At 37.3% G+C, this 10,670-nt stretch overlaps 2 protein-coding genes across 2 annotated transcripts; both read right to left on the reverse strand.

Moving 5' to 3' along the window:
• Window positions 1-2,740: 2,740 nt before the first annotated feature.
• LOC142239966 (uncharacterized) lies at window positions 2,741-5,480 on the reverse strand. The gene is made up of 2 exons (XM_075311695.1): window positions 4,955-5,480; window positions 2,741-4,777 (listed from the first exon to the last, which is right to left on the reverse strand). The coding sequence occupies exons 1-2, from the start codon at window positions 5,478-5,480 to the stop codon at window positions 3,228-3,230; spliced, it is 2,076 nt and encodes a 691-aa protein (XP_075167810.1). The 3' UTR covers window positions 2,741-3,227.
• Window positions 5,481-5,484: 4 nt separating this feature from the next.
• On the reverse strand, window positions 5,485-7,806 carry LOC142239967 (uncharacterized). Its single transcript, XM_075311696.1, has one exon. It carries the CDS (start codon window positions 7,804-7,806, stop codon window positions 5,485-5,487), a length of 2,322 nt encoding a protein of 773 aa, XP_075167811.1.
• Between the last annotated feature and the right edge of the window lie 2,864 nt (window positions 7,807-10,670).

Raw genomic sequence — 10,670 nt, forward strand, 5'->3', positions numbered from 1 at the left:
TTTCGACCAATTTTTGCATGGGTGTTTGAGGCCATATATTAACACCACGTACCAAATATCAACTGAATCAGATGAATTTTGGTCTTCCAAGAGGCTCCGGAGGTCAAATCTGGCGATCGGTTTATATGGGGGCTATATATAATTATGGTTGGCATGGTTGTTAGAGACCATATACTAACACCATGTACCAAATTTCAGCCGGATAGGATGAAGTTTGCTTCTCTTAGAGGCTCCACAAGCCAAATCTGGGGAATGGTTTATATGGGGACTATTTATAATTATGGACCGATATGGACCAATTTTTGTATGGTTGTTAGAGACACCATGTACCAAATTTCAGCCGGATCGGATGAAATTTTCTTCTCTTAGAGGCTCCGCAAGCCAACTCTGGGGATCGATTTATATGGGGGCTATATATAATTATGGACCGATATGGACCAATTTTTGCATGGTTGTTAAGGACTATATACTAACACAATGTACCAAATTTCAGCCGGATCGGATGAAATTTGCTTCTCTTAGAGGCTCTGAAAGCCAAATTTGGGGGTCCGTTTATATGGAGGCTATACGTAAAAGTGGACCGATATGGCCCATTTGCAATAACATCCGACCTACATCAATAACAACTACTTGTGCCAAGTTTCAAGTCGATAGCTGGTTTCGTTCGGAAGTTAGCGTGATTTCAACAGACGGACGGACGGACGGACATGCTCAGATCGACTCAGAATTTCACCACGACCCATAATATATATACTTTATTGGGTCTTAGAGCAATATTTCAATGTGTTACAAACGGAATGACAAAGTTAATATACCCCCCATCCTATGGTGGAGGGTATAAAAAAATCTCGTGGATGTGAGAAAGATATGAGGGAAAATGCAATTAGCAAGAAAACAATTTTTTTTTTTTTGAGTTAGTCTTTATGAAGTTGTTTTTACATCCTGGAAAATAATAAACGTTTATCACAAAAAGTATATACTTTTCTTCCAAATACACTTCCTTACAGCGAAAAGCAAATGAGAAACGAACTTTGTTTGTATAAAATTTCGTTTGGGAGGAAAGAATTATTTTTTGCGTGCGGGGTTGGCATTGATGAGTTGTTGGATATAAGATCGTTTATCTACTTACAGAAAATAATTTATATGCGCACACCACAGTATTTGTATCGGAAAATAAGCTTTGCCCGATCCAATAGAGGTAAGAAACGTATACACGAAAAAAAATAATTCTTTCCTCCCAAACGAAATTTTAGACAATCAAAGTTCGTTTCTCATTTGCTTTTCGTTGAAAGGAAGTGTATTTGGAAGAAAAGTATATTTTTTTTTTTGTGATAAACGTTTATTCCTTTCCAGGATGTAAAAACAATTTCATAAAGACTAACTCAAAAAAATTTTTTTCTGGCTAATTGCATTTTCCCTCACATCTTTCCCACTTCCACGAAGTTTTTTAGTTCTTAGCACCTTTTTCTGTAACACAGACAATGAAGAAAAAATTATACGATTTTATAAATTTTTTATTTTTTTTACCTTTCGCCTGGACGGAGAATCGAACCGCGGACCATGCAATTTGTAAGCCAACACACTATCCACTGAGCCATGTAGCCGTTATTGTCATCAATAGACAATTACCCATATAACTAAGTTATATTTATATAGCATAGTTTGCGGCGCCCACGAGCCGATTAAACAAAGTTTATTTAACAGAAAAATACATTTGGTTGGGCACCGTGGAGCAGTGGTTGCTACGTCTGACTTGCATGCCAAGGGTCGTGTTTTTAAAGTTTTTTTTTTTTTACATATATTCCAGATATGATCGGAAGATTCCGAAAAAATGTTCAACATTACATTCTACTATATTATATTTTTACTATGAACTGTAAAATGTGTCTTATTAAAGACCTAAATTTAGAAAAGAACAGTGTTTGATATAAACGAAATGGACTGTGTTGTTGGTTCAAAAATAACTTTTTTTACTGAAAAAATAAAAATTTTGTAACAAACGAATTTTTTTGGTGATAAAAGTGTATACTTTTCGAAGCAATTCAAAAAACTCTAACAAAAGAAAAACGTTTTCGGTACACGTTTTCCAAACGTTTTTTTTTTCTTTGCGTGTACCTATGCTTCATCGGAAATTAATATCACAATGGCAGTTTTTCATTTTCGTCATACGTCTTTGGAACTCTCTACCAAATGAATTACAAACTCTCAGCAATTCGGTAATTTTCAAATGTAAACTTTGGGAATTTTACAAGGAATCTGTAGATTAAACGTCCTGAATAGTGAATGAACACGGATAAATATATCATTCGCCCGATATCTACTAATATGGCCCCAGAAGCCAGAATTTCAGCCTTTTTATACCCTCCACCATAGGATGGGGGTATATTAACTTTATCATTCCGTTTGTAACACATCGAAATATTGCTCTAAGACCCGATAAACAATATATATTCTGGGTCGTGGTGAAATTCTGAGTCGATCTGAGCATGTCCGTCCGTTTGTTGAAATCACGCTAACTTCCGAACGAAACAAGCTATCGACTTGAAACTTGGCACAAGTAGTTGGTATTGATGTAGGTCGGATGGTATTGCAAATGGGCCATATCGGTCCACTTTTACGTATATCCCCTTGGTGAGGAATAAAACAAATGTTGAGTTTGAATTTTATTACACCATAAGGTAGATTTATTAAAAATTCTGTTGAAGACTTTATTCGCGAGCTGTTTACTTGTTTCAATCAATGGGCGAAGCTAAAGTGATTTTTGATTTCATTGTTCAATTCTAGTGTACCAAATTTAAAGCGGTACTTCATTCATTATTTTATCAATGATATTTCAAAGTCATTCATATTTTCTACATACGTATAAAGTATTGCTTAAGCTTACTCTTTTTCATTCATAGGTTTACATTCATTGATATTAACAGTTTTTGAAAGCAACAACAACATATTCATATTAGTAAAGTAATATAAAAAACAACAATAACAATACTCATTGAGAATCATTCTACGTGAGATTATTAAAGTGACAAGAGCAATGAGTATAATTATGAATGAGAACAAAGTGTTATATTTATGAATGAGAGCAATGTGTTATACACAACGAGAAATATATAATATAACAAATAGACAGCTAAACATGAATGAAGTAAATAATAATAAATTTGAAGCGAGCACAGTGTGGATTAAAATTACGTTCACCACCATCCCGGCCCCCCTGAAACGTAGTTTCAGATTATGGGAAGTTTTACCAAGGTAGAAATAGGACGTGTCATTTCTCCGCATTGCGTTTTAAGTTTCACAGCTCTTACATTGCCATCTATACCGGGATATGTTTCGATCACTTTTGCCAGTAGAAATTTGGAGGGAGGTAAATTCTTTTCTTTGACTACAACAACATCTCCAACTGCTAGATTTGGTTGAGGTCTATTCCATTTTGGTCGCTGTTGCAGAGAAGTTAAATATTCTTGATGCCAACGTCGCCAGAAACCTTGAAACATATTTTGTACATGCTGCCAATATCCAAGTCTGTTTGGTGTGAGGTTGACCAGATCTCCTTCGGGAACAGTTGTATAAGGCCTGCCAATAAGAAAATGAGCCGGCGAAAGGTATTCGCAATCTGTATCTGGAACAGTGCCTAGGGGTCTTGAATTAACTACGGCTTCCACCTGAGCCAATAGAGTGTGCATCTGCTCGAATGTTAATTCTGTATTTCCAATAACTCGCTTAAGATGCAACTTAACCGATCGAACCGCCGACTCCCACATTCCACCCCAGTGGGGTGCAAATGGAGGAATAAACGTCCATTGTATACCGTCTTCGGCTAAAGATGCGGAGACAATTTCGTTATGAGTTTGCGACAAAATTACTTTGTGCATCTCGCTTAATTCTCGAGATGCCCCAAGAAAATTTCTTCCATTGTCACTAAAGATTTTTTTACATTTTCCTCTTCGCGATATAAATCTTTTTAAAGCGGCAATAAAACAATCGGTGCTTAAATCAGTGGCGAGTTCCAAATGTATGGCGGAGGTGACTAGGCATACAAATAAACAGATATACCCTTTAGATTTCTTTGCATTTCGTCCTGAGTATTGTTTTAAAATTATTGGGCCTGCATAGTCGCAACCAGTATTTTCAAAGGGAAACGCTTGACGTACCCGGATGGATGGTAAATCTGCCATTAACTGTTGTGTATTAATTTGTCGTTGTCGAAAACATTTGAGGCAATTATGAGTCAGATTTCGAATCAGATTTCTTGCACCAATAATCCAATAGGTTTGACGGGCAATAACAAACAAGGCCGATACTCCGGGATGCAGATTTTTCTCATGAAGGTTTTGTAAAATCAATTTGGTTATTCGGCTACATTTTGGCAAGATTATTGGATATTTTGAAGCATTGTCTAGTTCTGAGTTACGTAGGCGCCCACCTACCCGTAACAAGCCACTGCCGTCTATGAAGGGGTGTAGTTTTGCTAATGAAGATGTTGTACTTACTAGGCGTTTACTTTGTAATAGCGTGCGCTCTTCGCTAAAGGCATCTTGGGCATACTTTGTCAGAATCAGTTCGGCGTGTTTAAAGTTGTTGAACGAAATATTCGGCGATTTTATTTGGTGTGGATATCTAGTGGCATTGATGAACTTGAAGATGTAGGCTACGACACGTATGAGTTTATTCCATTTCGAAATGCGGTGTACCAATTCATGTAGTGGATTATAGTCATTCACTGTTGAGACCAGAACTTTTGAAGAAAGTTTAAAGGCAGAAAGGGCGTCAGGATCTGTAATTACATCAAATGAATTAGAACAGTTATTCATATTACTGATTTGGAATGGGTCCCTCAGCCATTGTGGGCCCTTCCACCAAAGATCAAAGGAACGAAGTGTTGATACAGGCATCCCTCTTGAGGCACAGTCGGCCGGATTTTCTTTAGAGGCAACATGATTCCAAAACTTACGAGGCAATATTTCCAATATTTCTGATGTTCTGTTGGCTTCGAATGTCTTTAACTTAATGGGTGGTTGAGATAGCCAACACAAAACAATTGTTGAATCACACCAAGCTCGTATATCAATTGATTTGTGTGGCAAGGCTTCTTTTATTCTTTTGAGTAGACGAGATAAAATAAGAGCTCCGCATAATTCAAGACACGGCAACGATTTTTGTTTGATGGGAGCTACCCTTGTTTTAGCAGCAATGAGTTTGACATGAGTATGACCAGTGTCGTCTACGAATCGACAATAAACTGCGGCAGAGTATGCGTGTATGGAAGCATCCGAGAAACCATGCAGCTCCAATTTTGTAACATCATTCAAAATGTATCGTGGAAGTGTAAAATCTTGAATAGAAATTAAATCTTGTCGAAATGTAGTCCATTGACGTGTAAGATTTTCAGGAAGTGATTCATCCCACGATAGCTTGTGTGACCATAGTTCTCTTAGTAGAATTTTAAATTGTATTACCACAGGAGATAATAAACCCATGGGATCAAAATATACGTGATACATCAGATAGTACCTGCCTTTTTGTTGCGACTGGATTTTTGTTGAGTTCTATATGATACCCCAGTTGATCTGACGATGGTCTCCAAAAAATACCGAGCACCTTTTTTACATCCTTTTCGGGAGCTGCAAAAAACAATTGATCTTGTGTACTATCTGATATACTCACGCAATTTGAAACCCATTTCCTTAGTTCCAGGCCTGCTTGGGCTAGTAGATTTACCAAATTATCACGTATGAAAACGATTTCTTCTTCCGTTTGTGCCCCGGTAATAACATCATCTACATAAAAGTCCTCCATTACCACCTTCGATGCAATGGGGAACCTGGATCCATAATCATAGGCTAACTGCTCCAACACTCGTACTGAAAGATATGGCGCACAAGATGTGCCATATGTAACCGTGCATAAAATGTAATGTTGTACCTCGTGTAACGGCAACTCTCTCCATACAATACGTTGATAATTTTTGTGATGTTCAGATATCCATATTTGTCTGAACATTCTTACTATGTCGGCTGAGAAAACATATCTGTGGAAACGAAATCTCAAACAAACAGCAAATAAGTCCCGTTGTATACTTGGCCCAATGTGCAAGTTATTATTAAGCGATACACCGTTGGAATCTTGAAATGAGCCATCAAACACGACTCTAATTTTTTCTCCCAAAACTGGATGATGGGGTAGATAAAAAACTCTACCATCAGTAACATTAATCTCATGAGGTTTGAGTTTACGCATATGTCCCAATTTTTCATAATCTCGCATAAAACCAATATACTTATCTCGAATTGCTGGATTTCGTTGAAGCCTTCTTTCGACAGCATAGAATCGAGATAGCGCACCATTTAGTGTATTTCCAAATATTGGGTTTTCATTTTTAAAAGGCAACTGAACTACGTACTTACCATCACTTGCACGCGAGTGAGTGGTTTGAAAGTGCGTCTCTACAAAAATGTCATCTGGATCGGCTTTAGTATGGTGTTCAGTTTCTTCTAGTTCCCAAAAGCTTCGAAGGCAACGATCAATATCCACGGTGGTAACAAGTGTAGTAGTTTGGTTGTAAATTTGCTCTGTCTCAGCACAAGTTACAACCCATCCAAAAATTGTTGAAATTGCAATAGTATTGCCCTGTGAATCAATACGTTTGTTGAATGTGAAAATGTTCCAAATATGTTCTAGGCCAAATAAAATATCAATCTGTGACGAAATGTTGTATGTGGGGTCAGCAAGAGGCAAATCCATAAGTTGATTTTTGATCTTATTTTCAAAGCTGTAGCCAGGAAGAGATGTAGTTATTTTAGGCAGAACATGTACCTTGGCGTTAATCGATTGCTCAGAGATGCGTGAACGTACGAATATTTGACATAAACCCCGAGTTGTCTCGGCTTTAATTGATGAAATACCATTTACAATTATTTTTGAGGGATATCTTTGAAGGCCTAGACGTTGAGCACAACTCTCAGTGATAAAAGACAGCTTTGAAGCGGTATCTAATAAAGCTCGACATGTTATAAACTTTCCAAAGCGATCTCTGACATAAATAGAAGCAGTGGGCATGATAAATTCTTTGTCTGACGTACAATGTTTACTACTAGATGGAAGTGAAGGTAACGAAATGGGACATGCAATGTTAGCGGTAGTGGACCACTGAATATTGGCACTAGCTGTATTATTAGAAGAAGACGGTGATTCAGGGGGTGAAGACTCCGAAACTTGACCGGGTAAATATGTAGGTTCATGTTCATTACTCGGAAGATGTAGGAGTGAATGATGTCTTCGATGACATTGCTTGCATCTACCTTTTGATGCACAGTTGGAAACCGCATGACCCTGTCTGAGACAATTATAACATAGTGCAGATTCTTTTACGAAGTGACGGCGCTCATTAATATCTTTTTGCAGAAATGTGGGACATGTAAAGATTGAATGGTCGGGACACTTGCACAATAAACAGCTGGGTTTTGCTTTAGTACTCACCAGACATTTTGTATGGTTACCTTGTGACTTGCCTGAATGACTGTGCTTGGATTGATGGGCCTGTTTCTTTGCACACAATTCAACCTCTTCGCAGCGATTGTCTAAGAATTCAAAAAAATCGTTAATGGTAGGAAGTGGATTATCTCGACTCTCACGAATCCACTTGCTCTTTGATTCAGGATCAAGTTTAGATAACAATAAATAGATTAACCACCAATCTCTTTCATCTTTACCTATAGCATCAAGACCACGAATTATTTCATTTGCCCCGTCAGATATTTTTCTCATGGTTGCAGCATTTTCCGTCGATATTGATGGTAGGGCCATAAATGCTTCTATGAAAGAAGTAACAATTTGCTTAGGGCGATCATACCTATCATTGAGCCTTGTCCAAGTTGTTTGAAAAGCAGTTTCGGTAACCGGAATATGTTGTATTAATCTTGCGGATCTTCTTTGAGTAGCGACTTCAGGTAATGAAACTTTTGAATATTTGATATTCCTTTTGATCCTATAGCGCTCTCAAAAAGATCTTTAAAACTTGGCCAATCTTTGTATGTCCCTGTAAAAATTGGAATATTTATGCGAGGTAAATCATTTTCTTTAGGATGGCTAGTCGTTGAAAGTTTTTCCAAAAATGCAGCCTGTTGATCTGCCAACTTTGCTATTGCTCCCGAGTTGGCTGTACTTTCATTCAAAGTAGGAGCATATTGTGATTTTAAAGCATACAGTTTACCACGCGCTGAAAGGTATTTCTCTTCGTAGCTTGCAAAATCAGCCTCCGGGTCCGCAAAATTTTCCACATCTTTGAATTTGTATAAATCATCTGTTAATTTTACAAACGCTTGCCAAACCTCTTCCAAACGCTCCAAGCGGCTAACCACATCATCGAAAGTTGTTTCTGCGGATGGAACCTGAGCAAACGCCAAAGCACGAGTAATTGAGCCTTTCAAGCGACCTCTGGTCATCGTCAAGGAATTCATTTCTTCCGACATGATGTGTTATTTTTTACTTTAATTTGCACAAGAACTTCCTTAAGACAAGTATAGTGCAATCAAATTTGCGTCCAAAACTTGATCAGAACGAGATCGATTTTTTTTTATTTTTTTTTAAATAAAATTGATACGTTCTTCGATTTTGATAGTTGTGGAATTCCAGATTTTATTAAATGACTGGAAGATCCGTTTCCAGAAGGACCAACACTTATGGTGAGGAATAAAACAAATGTTGAGTTTGAATTTTATTACACCATAAGGTAGATTTATTAAAAATTCTGTTGAAGACTTTATTCGCGAGCTGTTTACTTGTTTCAATCAATGGGCGAAGCTAAAGTGATTTTTGATTTCATTGTTCAATTCTAGTGTACCAAATTTAAAGCGGTACTTCATTCATTATTTTATCAATGATATTTCAAAGTCATTCATATTTTCTACATACGTATAAAGTATTGCTTAAGCTTACTCTTTTTCATTCATAGGTTTACATTCATTGATATTAACAGTTTTTGAAAGCAACAACAACATATTCATATTAGTAAAGTAATATAAAAAACAACAATAACAATACTCATTGAGAATCATTCTACGTGAGATTATTAAAGTGACAAGAGCAATGAGTATAATTATGAATGAGAACAAAGTGTTATATTTATGAATGAGAGCAATGTGTTATACACAACGAGAAATATATAATATAACAAATAGACAGCTAAACATGAATGAAGTAAATAATAATAAATTTGAAGCGAGCACAGTGTGGATTAAAATTACGTTCACCACCACCCCTATAAAGACGGACCCCTAAATTTGGCTTGCGGGGACTCTAAGAGAAGCAAATTTCATTCGATCAAGCAAATTGAAATTTGGTACATGGTGTCAGCATATGATCCCTAACAACCATGCATAAATTGGTCCACATCGGTCTATAATTAGATATAGCCCCTATATAATCCATTCCCCCGATTTGGCTTGCGGAGCCTCTAAGATAGGCAAATTTTATCCGATCCGGCTGAAATTTGGTACATGGTGTTAGTATATGGTCTCTAATGACCATGCAAAATATGGTCCACATCGGTCCATAATTATATATAGCCCCCATATAAACCGATCACCAGATTTGACCTCCATATAAACCGATCCCCCGATTTGGCTTGCGGAGCCTCTAAGAGAAGCAAATTTCATCCGATCCGGCTGAAATTTGGTACATGGTGCTAGTATATGGTCTCTAATGACCATGCAAAAAATGGTCCACATCGGTCCATAATTATATATAGCCCCCATATAAACCGATCACCAGATTTGACCTCCGGAGCCCCTTGGAAGAGCAAAATTCATCCGATTCGGTTGAAATTTGGTACGTGGTGTTAGGTTAGGTTAGGTTAGGTTAGGTGGCAGCCCGATGTATCAGGCTCACTTAGATTATTCAGTCCATTGTGATACCACATTGGTAAACTTCTCTCTTATCGTGATGTTAGTATATGGTATCCAACAACCATAAAGGAATTGGTTCATATCAGTCCATAACTATATACAGCCCCCATATAAACCGATCCCCAGATTTGACCTCCGGTGCTTTGTGGAGAAGTAAAATTCATCCGATCTGGTTGAAATTTGGTACGTGGTGGTAGTATATAATATTTAATAACCATGCTAAAAGTGGTCCATATCAGTCCATAATCATATATATCCCCCCTATAAACCGATCCCGAGATTTGGTTTTGGAGCCTCTTGGAGGGGCAAATTTCATCCGAGTCAGTTGAAATTTGGTACATTGTGTTAGTATATGGCCGTTAACAACCATGCCTAACTAGGTCCATATCGGTCTATAGTTATATACAGCCCTCCGATAAATCGATCCCCAAACACACAAAAATTGGTTCATAATTGTATATATTGTATATATATATAAGCGACCCCCATATTTCAATTCTGGCTCTCTACCACGTATGGACTAACTCACAATTTAGAAAACGATGTTAAGAAACCAAGTAATTCAATTGTGGATGACAGTCTTTCGTAGAAGTTTCTACGCAACCCATGGTGGAGGGTACATAAGATTCGGCCTGGCCGAACTTACGGCCGTATATAACAGGTTGGCTGATAAGTCTCCGGTTTAACAAAGAAAAACACATGTTTTTGTCAAAATTATTTTTTATTATTCAACATAGTTCCCTTCAAGAGCGATACAACGATTAT

This window comes from Haematobia irritans, chromosome 5 (assembly GCF_050003625.1).
Source record: "Haematobia irritans isolate KBUSLIRL chromosome 5, ASM5000362v1, whole genome shotgun sequence".
NCBI lineage: Eukaryota > Metazoa > Arthropoda > Insecta > Diptera > Muscidae > Haematobia > Haematobia irritans.